Source organism: Vulpes lagopus, chromosome 1, assembly GCF_018345385.1.
Source record: "Vulpes lagopus strain Blue_001 chromosome 1, ASM1834538v1, whole genome shotgun sequence".
In the NCBI taxonomy this organism is placed as follows: Eukaryota; Metazoa; Chordata; class Mammalia; order Carnivora; family Canidae; genus Vulpes; species Vulpes lagopus.
In genome coordinates, this window is record NC_054824.1 from 90,845,240 (window position 1) to 90,860,140 (window position 14,901).

General features: G+C 43.3%; 1 protein-coding gene across 1 annotated transcript in view; it reads left to right on the forward strand.

The window, feature by feature from the left end:
* Nucleotides 1-14,901, forward strand: part of MYH15 (myosin heavy chain 15) — a 150,288-nt gene that overhangs the window by 90,121 nt on the left and 45,266 nt on the right. The window contains exons 30-33 of the mRNA XM_041748566.1: nt 2,880-2,998; nt 5,801-5,997; nt 9,672-10,021; nt 12,224-12,348. Of these exons, the coding sequence (XP_041604500.1) occupies nt 2,880-2,998; nt 5,801-5,997; nt 9,672-10,021; nt 12,224-12,348 (791 nt within the window). The remainder of the gene's footprint in view (nt 1-2,879; nt 2,999-5,800; nt 5,998-9,671; nt 10,022-12,223; nt 12,349-14,901) is intronic.

Consider the following 14,901-nt stretch of genomic DNA (forward strand, 5'->3'; position numbering starts at 1 on the left):
ATTTCTTCAGACTCCTTTTCAATATGATGTTGTCACTCAGAGATTTTCAGTTTGGTCCACAGAGCGCTGGTGATCATCAGGATCCTTCTAGGGGGCCTATGAGGTTAAAGTGATTACTTTCTAAGTTCTTTTGCGATTTATATTGATGCTGCAAAAGCAGTGATGATTAAAACTTCTAGAACCTCATCATGCATCAAGGTAGTGGCACCACACTGTACTAGTAATCATATTCACTGATACGCACTCAGAGTTTGAAGAAAAAAAGGTCAGGTTTTTTTTCAAGTAAAAATGTCCTTAATGAAGCAGTAAAAATTAATTGTATTACATCTTGACCCCAGATATGTATCTTTTTAATATTCTCTCGGACAAAACAAGAAGTATACATAAAACACTTCTATATTTTTATGAAGTTTAAAAATTTTAATTCCAGTGTTATGTTAGTTTCAAGTGTACGATATAGTGATTGAATGATTCCATACATTTCTCAGTGCTCATCACAATAGTGTGCTCTTAATCCCCTTCACCTATTTTGCCCACCCCCACCCACCTCCCCTCTGAAGTGTTATGTGTAATTAAGTCCTGAGCTGAGCTAGCAGGTTTTCTCGGGGAGCATCCTGTATACTTAAAAAGACAATTGACAAACAATGTTTATTCTGACTCAGATATTTGGCAGATATTTTCTCAAAAGTGAACAAAGTGAGCCTGTCACTTCAAGGAAAACAACTGACATTATTTGTTGCCAATAATAAAACTGGAGCTTTTCAGCAAAAATCAGATTTTGGAAAATGTGTACATGTCATCATGAGCCTGATGCTCTCAATTCTTGAAGACTTTTCTGATGAGATCAGTAGTGGATGTTAACAAACATGCTTTTTTAATATTATATAATGGAATGTGTCAACATTTTGCAAGATCTGTATAATTCAGTGAACACTTATTTTTCAAATCACCACTGCTTGATGTTATACAGTCATGTGTGGGTGAAAGATCCATTCAAAGTTTAAGATAGGCTCAGGGATTTTAATGGAACAGAGGAACATATTGCAACTAATCCTTGACAAATGTCTATTTGCTGAATTTTGTTGTAGTATTAAGTAACGGTCACAATTATCTGAGAAGACTATGAAAATAAATCTCCCTTTTCCAGCGTATCTGTGACAGGCTAGATTTTCTTCACATACTTCAAAGAAACAGTGTATTACAATAGATTGCATTTAGAGGCAAACATGAAAATCTAGCTTTCAGTAAGCCAGAGATTTTTAAAAATGTACAATAATGTCATTTTTCTCATTAACTTTTTTGGAGTTTTGGAAAATAGTTTTTCCTCTTAAAATTATTTATGTAAACATGTTAACACACCAAGATTTTTATTATAATTTGAAAATGAATTAATACAAATTTTAAATTTCCCTTTTAATTTCAAATACTCTATCTATTCAAAATAAAACCCATGTAAACAAAATCTCTTTGGGACCCCCAATAAATTTTAAGCATATAAAGTATTCCTGAGACCAAAATGTGAGATTTTCTGCTTTGGCCCAAACATAAGGAAGCATTATAATGCTAAGAGTTTTAGGACTTGTTTATAGCAAGAAATGTGGGGCTCATAAATATTGTGGCCTTTTAGTGTTGTGTCAATTAAAATACAGAAGCAACTGTTTCTGCCCAGGATTGGCTCAGCATTTGGTACCACTGCTAATAACAAAGACATTTCTGTCCTATCATCAGCAAGAGAGAGAAAGGGTAGACTTCAATATAAGGAATTCCCCCCATCAGGGTCACCTCCTCCACTATTTAATGACTATTTCTATTATTTATTTAGCAGTTAGTATACAAAACCACATTCACATTAGTGAAAACACATTAGTCACAAAACACGGTCATTTAATTTCCATTAACAATTTTTTGAAGATTTTTGTTTATTTTATTTTTTTTAAGATTTTATTTATTTATTCATGAGAGACACAGAGAGAGAGAGAGAGAAGCAGAGACACAGGCAGAGGGAGAAGCAGGCTCCATGCAGGGAACCCGACGTGAGACTTGATCCTGGGTCTCCAGGATCACACCTTGGGCTGAAGGCAGCGCTGAACCACTGAGCCACCCAGGCTGCCCAGATATTTATTTATTTTAGAGAGAGAGAATGTCTGTGAGCAGGGGGGAGGCAGAGGGAGAAGAAGAAAGAAGAGAGAGAGAATCTAAAGCGGAGTCTGAGCACAGAGCCCAACACAGGGCTCAATCTCACAACCTTGACATAATGACCTGAGCCAAAGCCAAGAGTCAGATGCCTAATTGACTGAGCCACCCAGGCTCCCTGACAATTTTTTATTGTTATCCTCATTCTACAAAAGAGGCAAAGAAGTAGTGATTACCTAAAAATTATATAGCCGGAAATTGGTAGAGCCACATAAACAAGGGAGCATAGCATTAAAGACTGTGCTCTTCAGGGTTAAAAACTTAATTTGAATCTACCTCTACCAGTTACTAGCTACGCATATTTATGTCTCAGTCATGCATAAGGCTCTGTTTCCCCCTCTGTAAAGTGGGTAGTATAATACCAGCGTGTTTGAGGAGTAGTGAGTATTAAGCTGGATAGTATTACCTACTTCACAGAAGAGTCTCAATATCTGATAGCTAATACTCCCTGTTATGGACCCAAACTTAATGCTAAAAGTCAGTTCTTTATTAGGGATTTTTTGTGAGTCCTGAAACAGGTCATTGCCATGGTTATGCTGATACCTGGGCTTTCAGATGCTTTCTAAATATTAAAAATATGTGGTAGGAATCATTGTGGTTGTCCTTCAAGTGAACAAGTTATATGCGGAGGCAGTTAGATGAAGAAGAAGGCCGTGATTAACTCACTCTGTGAAATCTCTCTATAGGCGAGCTCCTAAGGAGGCTGGAAGAAAAAGAAGCTCTGATAAACCAACTTTCCAGGGAAAGGAGTAACTTCACTCGGCAGATAGAAGAGCTGAAAGGGCAACTGGAAGAGGAATCCAAAGTAATGCATCTGTTATTTCTCACTAGTGGCTTGACTGTATGTGTGAAAAAAAAAAAAAAAAGTGCTTAATATCTTCTCATATAAAAGAGAGAAAAGTGCTCCAGAAGTCAGAAGTTATGGGAAAAAGAACATGGTGCACCTTGTATGTGCAGGGAAGGACCTTGATTACTGAAGGATCTTCCTCAGTGGTTCAAATTGCTTGCCTAGATTGTCAGATTTAGATAGAGCAAGCAAACTGTGGATTTCCATTTTACATTATTACTTGAACAGGAAGTCAGCAAGGTTCTTTATGGATCTTTGATTCTGAATTGTTTTTTTTAATAAATTAATTTTTATTGGTGTTCAATTTACCAACATACAGAATAACACCCAGTGCTCATCCAGTCAAGTGTCCCCCTCAGTGCCCATCACCCATTCCCCCCCACCCCCCGCCCTCCTCCCCTTCCACCACCCCTAGTTCGTTTCCCAGAGTTAGGAGTCTTTATGTTCTGTCTCCCTTCCTGATGTTTCCCACACATTTTTGATTCTGAATTGTACCAAGAAGTGGAATTAAACAAAAGACCAGAAGGAAATAAATGGGGCTGGCTTAGTTCAATATTACTTTTAAGTTGTCAATAACTTCTACATATTGGTCATTTCTTCCCAAGAGGACATATAATGTTGCTAGCAGGTGACCCCAGTGGAAGTGGCCTTAAAGGTGAAAGCATAGTGACTAACACGAGAGAGAAATTCTTTGAGCTCTGGTAGTTCAAGTTAATTCTTCATTCATCTTCAAGGGACCTTGTTAGTAAACCCCACAGTGCCTCACTTGTACATGATCCCCCTGCAAAGGCGTCTACCCTGAGATGGAGGTCATGAGACTGTAGACGTCTGTTCTTAAATATTTTATTTCATTCTCTCCACTCTCCTTATTTTCTATATTATATATGTATTTGTAAAGGACTGCCATGGTTTGTGTATCAGACGTTCTGCTAGATATTTCTCTCATGTTACCTCAATCTTCATGTAAGTCCTAGGAAACGGGTAGGATTATATCTTTTTATATGGAGAAACCAAGGCTCTGAGAAGAAAAATAACATGCCCAAGGACAAACAGCTAGTAGTAGAGCATGAAGGAATTGATGCCAGTAGTGAGATGACTTCATGTAGATTTTAGAAGACCTCTCTGGCTGACTTCCCAGTGGCCTCCAGCTGGCCTCAGAGCCCTTTTGCTCTGGCTCCAGCCTCCTACTGTGCTCTGACGTCCTACATCTGCTTCACTCATTTCCTCCCATCCAGCCACCTGGGCCTCCTTTCTGACTCTTGCACAAGCTACCCTTTCTCCTGCCATAGGACTTTATAGCTGCTGTTTCCACTGTGTACAGGCCTTCCCCAAGGCCCTTGGGCAGTGACGAGAGAGTCAAACATCCTTCATCGCCACTCTGTTTTAGCTCCTTACTGCTGTCAGCATTAAAAAAAAAAAATAATTTGTTTATATGTTCGTTTTGTGTATCCTCTCACCCCTTTATGGCTCCTTAGGGCAAAGACTTTATCTTCATCTCACTCACTTCTGTAAACACTGATGCCTTGAACAGGTGCTCAATAAATATATAAGAGGGTTAGGGTCACAATTTAAAGCCAATTTTATTGGATTTCAAAGCCTGCGCCCTTCTCAGGGTCACTGTGTATTGTAGCTCCTCCTTCACTGCCCAAGGGGGTTCTGGCTGAGGCTGCCATTAACTAAGCCTTGTGCGCTCAGAGCTGCATCCAAGGACTGAGAAGATACTTTTTTTCTAATTTACAGAAAGGACCCATGAGGACTGGCACAGGCTCTACTAGACTAGGTTCTTCCCACTAGGCTAGGTTATCTTATAGGAATGATGCCTCTAGGTTAACCAGACTGCCACATAAGTGACAGAAAGGCTTACTGAACTCAGCTCTGCTGTCTAAAAAGTACAGTAGCTGCTACTCCACTGCAGGTGGCTATCTGAATTTTAACTTACATAAGTTAAAACTAAAATTCAGTTTTGACCACACAGTGTTCTAAGCACATTTTGAGTGTTCAATAGCTACCTGTGGCTATGGTTACCATATTGGATGGTGCCCATATAAAATATTTTTTAATAAAGATTTATTTATTTATTTGAGAGAGGGAGACAGAGAGAGAGAAAGAGAGAACACAAGTGGGAGAAGCAGAGGGAGAAGAAGAAAGAATCTCCAGCAGATTCCATACTGAGCAGGGAGCCTGATCATGACCCTGAGATCATGACCTGAGCAGAAACCAAAAGTTGGACAGTTAACCAACTGCACCCCCAGGTGCCCCTAAAATATTTTCATCTGTAGAAAGTTCTATTGTATAGTGCTGTTTCAAAGTGATAAGAGAGTTTTCAGAGATATGCACATGAAATAAAAGATTTTTTTTTCATCAACGAATGAAAAGCTAGACCAGATCAGATCTGAATGTTAGATAGTGCTAACTATAAACCTTACTACCTAAATGATAGGGAATGTTCTTGCTACCTTTGCATTATCCACTATTTCCAGAACTCCTCATACCTGCCTATTGCTGAAGCCCACAAAGTCAGGTGAGCATTTCCCTAAATAGAACACTATTCCCTGTTGTAATGGCAGCAATTAGATACTCGATCCTTTCTCATCCCAAATTCTTTCCCTGGTATTATCTTACTAGGTTCAGGTTCAGCTTGAATTTGTGGCAGGTTGTTATTAACCTTATCTAAAGAAAAAAAAAAAAAGATGTCACCTCCAAGCCCTTCGTTGTTAATGGTAGCAGTGCCCCTTTTTAATGTGTGTTGTGTCTGTTAAGTCACAGAGTGCCCTGGCCCAGGCCCTGCAGTCAGCCAAGCATGACCATGACCTTCTGCAAGAGCAGTATGAGGAAGAACAAGAGGCTAAGGCTGAGCTGCTCCGGGCTCTCTCCAAAGGCAACAGTGAAATGGTGCAGTGGAGAATGAAGTACGCAGATGACATCACCCAGAGGACTGAGGACTTGGAGGATGCCAAGTGAGTGGGGCAAGGTTGTCCCCACCCCAGAGGCAGAGGGTGAGGATAGTGACTGTGTCTTCAAGGCCTGCGATAGACACTTAACAGATCCTTACCAAGTGTGTGAATAAGGCTGAGACCAAAGCTGAAATAGCCACTGCTGGCAAGGAGCACGTGCTTTAGCAGGGCTAAAAAATAACAGAATACAAAGTACTAAAGACTATAAAGAGGTCCTGGTGAAAGAAAGGAGGCTCTTTCTAGGGTGCAAGGCAAGTCTTCATGGAAGACATGACTTGAAGATGGGCTAGTGCTTAAAATCTTGTATTTCATTTGGAACATCAAAATAATTGAGTTCATGTGTGTATACGTCCCTATACATTAAAGTCAATTATGTCTCTGGTCTACAACTTGCAGACTACAAAGTGGTCTGTGAAGATGGACAGGGATGGCTGGAAACATATCAGGATCTGTCCTCATATGCCTTCAGGGCCAAAAGTTTCTTTGAAAAGAAGTCACCCTCAGACCACCTCTAAGGTTAGAATATCAGTTTTACAGCCAACACTACATAAAGGCTTTAGAAGTCCTTCTCAGGAACTATAGGAGCTTGGGGCCTAGATGAATCAAGACCTGGTTCAAGGGTGTAGAACTGAAGCATTTTGTTCAGAGGTCAAAGGACTGTGTAAATTTGAGAGAAAGTGTCAGACCAACCCCAGCTTTATAGTCATTAAAGGTTTACTGAAAAGAATATGTCCCTGGCTTGGCAACTTAGCAAAACTCAGGGCAGATCAATCCAGTTCTCTTTAGTTTCAACCAAAAATATTGTTTTTCAGTTCTCCACCTCAATCTTTGAGAGACATGGCTGTGCACTTGTTCAACAGTCGCTGTGTCCTGTCCCTGGAGGGGTACCAAGTGATCCATCTCTGAAGCCACAGTAACTTAAAAAGGGCTTTGGGATGATGGATACTAAGAATACCTGCAGTGGATGTTTGAAAAACACTGACCACAGAAAAGTGGGGCTCTGAACTGAAATGGCTCCGCATATTAGAAATAGGCCATTTGCTTCTAAAGTCAGATTTTTTTTTTTTTTTATGGTAGAAGAATGCTGGTGAAAGTCCCTACCAGTCGCAGAATTTGGAGGTTTCTTCGGGAGGGTTAAAAAAGAGGGAAAGCATACAGACTGCTTATGACCATGTGGATTTGTTGAGCTAACAGATTGTTGTCCTGTAGTACATGACAACTAAAGAGAAATAATGGGCAACATGATGATATCTCAATACTTCTTCTGCTTCCAACTTATTTTTTTTTTTTTTGAGAGAGAGAGAGCTGGTGTGTGAGAATTGAGGGGGCAAGGGAGGATGGGCAGAGGGAGAGAGACTCCTAAGCAGCTCCACACTCAGCACAGAGCCCTATTCAGGACTCGATCTCATGATCCTGAGATCATGACCTGAGCCAAAATCAAGAGTCTGTTGCTTAACCAACTGAGCCACCCAGGTGCCCCCAAACTTAAATATCAAATAAATAAAACATTGCCTATATTATATTTTCTTTCTAAATCACCCCAGAGAGGCAGAACTACAAAAAAAAAAAAAATCTAGGATTCTATTTTTTTTTTAATTGGCTTCATAGAATGAGTCGGTTTAGCTGAATCAAGCTCACCTGAGACCCAGTTGACTGTTTCTGAATTTCACATTCCCCAAAAATAGGGATTTTGTTTCTTAGTCTTCCACATCTTACAGATTCTAGTACTGAGTAAGAAGCTGTGGTTGGCAAATTGGGGAACAAATGGTAGTTGGTATGAAATGTAGATGATGTCAGTGAAATGAGGGTGACCAATTGGTTCATTTTGCCTGACGGAGTTGTGGGCCTGGTTGATTTTAGCACTGATGGCCCCATGTCCTGGTGAAACCCCTTTGTCCCTCAGACAATTGGTTACCCAAAGTAAAATCCTTCTTTTCTGGTACCAATTGAGTATTTCTAAGTAGCTAAAATACATGTAATTATTTTATAAGACCCCAGTTTTAAGTGGGGTAAAGTATCAGAATTTCCTTTTTTCTCCAGCTTTATTGAGTTTTAATTGATATTTGTGTGTATATAGATATAGATATATCTATATACATATATAGACATTGACATGCTCATGCTGGGACCAAGTCTAGGTTCATCTGGGCCACAAGCTCCTGTATACCATTAAATATGTTTAGGGTACACAGTGTGATGATTTGATGTATGTACGTATTGCGAAGTCTTTACCCCAATGTGGTTACTTAACACATCCTCCACCCTATGTAATTACCATTTATTGTCCCTATGGTGAGACCATTAAGGCTCTACTCTCACAGCAACTTTCAAATATACAAGACGGATTGTTAACAACAGTCACTATATGGTATCTCTTCTTGGGGGCACCTGGGTGTCACAGTCAGTTAAATGTCCGACTCTTGGTTTCAGCTCAGGTCATTATCTCAGGCATGTGGGAATTAGGCTCTGCACTCAGCGGGGAGTCTGCTGGAGATGCTCTTTCTCCACCTCTGCCCCTGCCCCTCCCGCCACTCACACACAGTCTCTCTCTCTCTCAAATAAATAAGGCTTTAAAGAAAAAGAGATCCCTTCTTAACATTTAAGAAAAACAAAGCAAAGATGTGAAGTTACTATGCTTAGAAAGCCAGTGGACAAGGAGTAGTTGTTGGGGATCAGATCCCTCCTGGATGCTGAGCGTAGATTGGTTTTTGCAGGATTCCACCAAAATGGGGCTTTTTGACCACGTTGGTCTGAGGGGCTACTTGTGTGGCACATGTTCATTCCTGAGGACCTTTTTCTGTTTAATAATAGTAGATCAGAAGGAGGTTGGGTACACACGGTACCTTTCATCTAAGAAGTGTAATGAATGGGTAAGAATGGGGCTGCCAGCGTCCCTGCAGGAGATGTGAGCCAGAGAACACATTTCATCCATTAGAAAGCCTCGGAGCACTGCATTGTGGGGGCGGTGGAGGAAGCACTTTAATAAACCACTCCACCTGAGAGGATGCTGGAGGGACTACGGGGGGGGGGGGGGGGCTAGAGTCCCCCGAACCCTCACCCCGAGAGCACTGGGCCCTGCGAAGTGAGCATAACAAGGGGATGGATTTGAGTATATAAATTTGAGAAGAGCAGCTGAGGTGGAGAAGAAATTCAGAGAAAAGACAGAATTTTGGCATGTTCAGGAGCCACACACTAAGAAGGAGGGAGAATGAGCAGGAGAGAACCAAAGAATGTTCCTTGGAAGTGGTGTAAGCAAGGAGATCTTTCAAGACTAGATGTGCCTATGAACTTTTAACAGCCGCTCACTGTTGGGGGGATGTTGGGTATAACCTTCCTCGTTCTCCAGTTTCTTAATGGAGTCATCATAAGGTCTGTATGGCTTAAAGAAGGTTTATGGTTAAGCAAAGATTTACAGGAGTAGAGACCCCTGAGTTCCAAGACCAATCAGGTTGGCAAAGGGCAGTGGAAACGAAGCATACGTGGGCACACTAGCCAGACGATGGTGGTCATGGTGGTCAGCAGCCATCCGGGTGACGTGAGCTCTTTGGCTTGGTGCCATTTAGCCAACCTCAGGGGGCCACCCTGTTTCGTCCCCCTGTCTTAATCCAAGACAAGCTGGGTGAGCTCTCTGAGGGTTGCGGCCTCTCTTGCCATTTGTTCGGGTCTCCCCTTCTCAGGAAGAAGCTGGCAAGCAGGTTGCAGGAGGCCGCTGAAGCCGTGGGGGTGGCAAACGCCAGAAACGCCACCCTGGAGAGGGCCAGGCACCGACTGCAGCTGGAGCTCGGGGACACCCTGTGTGACCTCGGGAAGGCCCGCTCCTCCGCAGCTGTGCTGGGCCGGAAGCAGCAGCACTTTGACAGGTGCCTCGACGCCTGGAGGCAGCAGCAGGAGGAGTCACAGGCCATGCTGGAGGCGTCTCGGAGGGAGGCCCGGGCCCTCAGCGCCGAGCTCCTGGAGCTCAGACGCGCCTACGAGGAGAGCACCGCGAGCCGGGACGCCCTCCAGACGGCCAACAAGAGTCTCCAAGGTACTCGGAGCCGGGCTTGGAGCCAGAGCAGGAGCAAGGGGGTGCGGGGGGAGCCCCGGCTTCCAGGACAAGGCTGTCCGCTGTCGGCAGGCACCTCAGCATGGTCCTGGCCCCACTTGGGTCTTAACTTTTCCATTTTTAATACTCTTTTTTTAAAACCACAGCTATTATTTTTATCAAGTTCTAAAAATAAGACCACTTTCCTACCTTAGCCGCAGGTTCATTGTGTCAAGAAGACCACTATTAAGAATTTCCTTGATCATCCACAGCCTTCCCGAGATTTCCCATGCATACGTTGGATTACTCGGACGGCTCAGGATTCCACACCTTTTATTTTTTTCATCCATCAATATATTTTCTAACTTAACAAATATTTCTGCAGCCTACGTGACGCGCCAGGCTCTGTCGTATATATAACCATTCCTTATTTAATTCTCAGAGCAGTCTTATGTGTCAGTTTCTTTGTCTGTAAAATGCAGATTATATTAAGTCGTGTAAGATTCACAAGTTTTCCAAATTCAGAGTTGATCGGAAGCAGATCGGAGATCTAAGCCCAGCTGGCTTGTCTCCAGCCCCCACACACTTACCTACCGGCTATCTACCTTCCACGTGCCTCGGGATTCTCTTTGCATGTCAGTACGTGGAGACCTCACACGTGATTGTTGATAGTTGCATAGTGTTTTGTAATAAGGATGATCAACATTTATGTAACTAGACTCTATCTAAATCTACCTAAATCCTTAGGTAGGATTTTTCACAATTAATAATCCTATACTATGTACACTCTGTGCATGTATTTGTGGACACATAATAATGTTTCAGATTTGTAGATTCCTCAGTAGGGGTAGATTCCTCAAAAAGGAACTGCTGGGCTAAAGGAATAGATTTCTAAATTTTGAGACACTGCCAAACAGCCCTTCAGAGAGGCTGCCAACCTACACCAGCACCATCAGTGATGTGCATTCAAGCCCTGAGATGCCCCAGGAGCAAGCTCGTTACTGATGGAGGTGTACATGAATCTGGCTTCTCTGTTTGCCCACATAGCCCGTGATCAGTGAGCTTGGGCGGGTGAAAGGTGCTGTAATGGTGGTCAGAAAACTTCAGCTGCATCCAAACTGCCTGGAGGGCTTGTTCAAATGGTTGGCTGGGCCAGATCCCCAGAGTCCCTCCGGTCTAGGGCGGAGTCTGATAATTTGCATTTCTAACAGATTGCCCTTGAGGCCAGTGCTGCTGGTCTGGAGATCACACTTGGTCTAGGTTGGGGCTTGGGCAGGAGCCTTTTTCAAAAGTTCTCCAAGTGATCCTGAGTGGTGAACCACTGCCCCAAGTTTTCTTCTGGAGAGAGCTTCTAAGAGAAGGATTCACTACATAAAGATTGTCATCTAGAGGGTTTGGTTTTGTAACTTTTCAAAACACTTGTCGGTCGTATCACATCATAGCCAGGGAGCTCAAGAACCAGAGGAGCAGCAAGCTCTTGAGCTCCTTCCACCCACCTCTGGACGGTGGGTAATGCCCAGAGCCGCTTGGCCCTACCCCACACCTCTTAGTTCCTAGAGGCTTCCTTCAGGAAGGAGCAGAACTGATGATAACAGTGTTGAATGGTGTTGGTTTTGTCACTCTGGTTGCCTTATTCCATCAGACTTGTGTTCATGCGAGGCTAGCCACAAACCCTCAAGCGCTTGACCTCCTTTGGATTCTAGGGTTGATCTGGGCTCACACATCAGCTTCTGGCAGGCAGCGACATGCTTCTGCTTTAAGTTCCCGTGGCAATGGTGAGTGGTGTTGAGTGGCTGACACAACAGCAGCTACTGGTGTCAACAGCTAAGCACTTACACCAGAAGTGGGGGTGGGGGGCCCAGGTGTGTGCCTCGGCACCACCAGGTGCAATCTGGCAGGGCTCCGACAAGCAGGCCCACCATGTAAAGTCTTAGCGGTTGTGCAGCGCAGTCCTCAGAGAGGACTCAGAGAAGCACCATCCTCTCCAGTTGTCGTGGACAGCTTTCTGGCAGGTGGCAAAAGGATATAGAAGAAAGAGGGACTTTTTTTGCATTCAGACAAGGGTCCCATATGTGCCATTGGTGGCCTTGCCATCACATTTCCAAGGATGGCATGACCACGGTCTCAGGGGAACAGTCTGCTGTACCCCATATCATGGGTCTGAGGCTGGTTCCTTTCACTAACCTGCTTTTCTTCCTTCTCCAGAAGAGATTTCCAATCTGACAAATCAGGTAAGAGAAGGAAAGAGGAACCTGAGTGAAATGGAAAAGGTCAAGAAACAGATTGAACAAGAGAAGACTCAAGTCCAAGTGGCACTGGAAGAAGCAGAGGTATTACCTCCAGGGAGCTGGGAAGGTTTTTGTCCTTGTGACAGAACAGAAAGTCTACATTCTAGTAATAATAACAGCAGCAGGAGCAGCAACCAAATGGCGCTTCTTCAAGTGTTGACTCAATGCCAGGGACCATGCCCAATGGTTGATACGCATTATGTCATCACCCTACCAACTATTGCCCCATTTCACAGATGAAGAAATGGAGGCTCAGAGGGCAGGATAAGCAATCAGGGTGACGAATCTACCAAGTGCAATGAATAAAGGGACCGTGTCTACCTTGGTCATCAATTTATCCTCAGGGCCTAGACTCTCACTGTTCAAAATGTGGCCCATGGATCAGCTGCTTGGAGCTGTATCGCCCTGGAGCTTGTTAGAAATTCAGACTCGGCCTTCTCCTCAGCTCTCTTGAACCAGAATCCGCACTTTAACAAGATCCTTTGGTGGTTCATATTCACACCAACAGTTGAGAAGCACTGGCCTAGAACGTTGCCTGGTGTGTAGTAGCGGTTCAACAAACATCTACTGAGTGCTGAATGGATAAATATCCTCTACCTCCTCCTCTCTTTAAAAAAGAGGCAGTGAGGGGTGCCTGGGTGACTCAGTCTGTTAAGCACCTGCCTTTGGCTCAGGTCACAATCTTGGGGTCTTGGGATCAAGTCCCACATCAGGCTCCTAGCTCAGCAGCCCACTTGTGGGCTCAGAGCCTCGTTGCTCTCTCCCTACTCGTGCTTGCTCTATCTCCAATGCGCACGATCTCTCTCAAATAAAATCTTAAAAAAAAAAAAAAGTCAATGAAACCACTTTTTTCCCCAAAAAAATCCAATACAAAACAAAACACAAACCGTTTAGTTTTAAAAATGAGATTCAAAGTGATGCTTTCAAACATTTGTCCTAAAAGCTTATCTTTGTACAGACTGTTTGACAGGAGCATTTTGAGTGTTATGGATTAAAAGTTCAGGAACAATCTCTGACCTCATCCCTGGGTGTGTGCTAGTGATTGAAAGAGCCACTGAGAAGACTTTTTGCCAAAGAGAGTGAGCTAAAAGGAGTCATCCATCACGTTCACTAAGCAGTTAACACACCCTGCAAAGCCTCTTTTCTTGTAGCTGAATTTCATCTGCTTGACTCTCCCTTAGACTAAGCACCTAGTACTTAACATGCAGATCCCATCACTCACCCTCCAACTGAGAAAATATTTTTTTAATTTTATTTATTTGAGAGGAGAGAGAGAGAGATAGCAAGAGAGAGCACAAGCAGTGGGGAAGTGGGAGAAGCAGACTCCCCACTGAGCAGGGAGCCCAATGTGGGGTTCAATCCCAGGACCCTGAGATCATGACCTGAGCCAAAGGCGGACACTTAACCAAGCCACCCAGGCGCGCCAAGAAAATGACTTTTAAAAGGCAAAGCAGTCCATCTTAAACAGATCTTTCTGGAAGGTATGATCATGGAAAATTTAGACCCCAAAGGACTGCTCCATGCCAAGCAATGTCTCTTAAGTACATCTTATCACTACATTTCTGTAAGAAACCTGCCAGACGGAAGCTGTGTCCATAGTGTCCTGCATGTGGAGTTGTCAAGTCCATGGCTTTTGACACAGCCCTCACCTTTTTATGCATAATTGCCTTTCTGAGGTCTTCTATGTTTTATCCAGAACCCTTTCAGTTGGTAGCGTGGTGGTGTGTCACCTAGCAAGGCTGGTAACCTTGTAAAGTTGGTGAGCTTTGTTTCATTTACCTGTTCCCTTGGGTCCTCTGGCCATCCTGGCTCGGGACTTTCTAAAGCCACCACCCTAACCTAAAGAAGTAATATTTATGGTAGAAATTCCAAGCACTATGACGAGCCAGTGAGAGATCCGATGGGGCGGGCGCAATTGGAGTCCCATATAACAAAGACATTTGGGGTTTTGACTTAGCACATCGCAGGTGAAAGGCAGGCGGTGGCCCTGATACCAGTGACTACCACTAGATGGCATTATATTCTATTTACATCTCCCAAGTTTTGTCTTTTGCTGCATCCATAAATACTTCATCAACTTGGACATGTATTTGTAAAATTGGGTTATTTGTTTTCCTGGGTGAGCCTTTATGAGAAACTTTATCACATTATTTTTGAAGCCACAAAACTCAAATTATCCCGGGTCGCCTTCTCCAAAGATTCACTTTCTCTGTGGATTCCAGAGGGTGAGAGGTGACAGTTTCCCCTGAAGGAAGGGCACCGTTTCCTTGCAGGAAATTGCTCTCCAAGCATTGGGCTTTGTTTGGGTTTTTTTGATTTATTTTCTTTTATATTGAAGATAGTGTTGAGGGAACAGCAGCAAGGCCTTAAGACATATTAAAATTCCTAACGTCTTTCCTATTTTTATCTTGAAATTGCTACGCAGTTTTTACTTTTTCACTTTTGGTTGTGCGTGGTAAGTAAGCACACCCCAGAAAAGGCTATAAGGATTACTCCTGCCCTCAGGACGATCTGCCGATTGGTAACTGCCCAGTAGATTGTGGTCACACCTTGTGCTCTTTAGGAACATCTTCCGTAGCATAGTCCAAATATTTC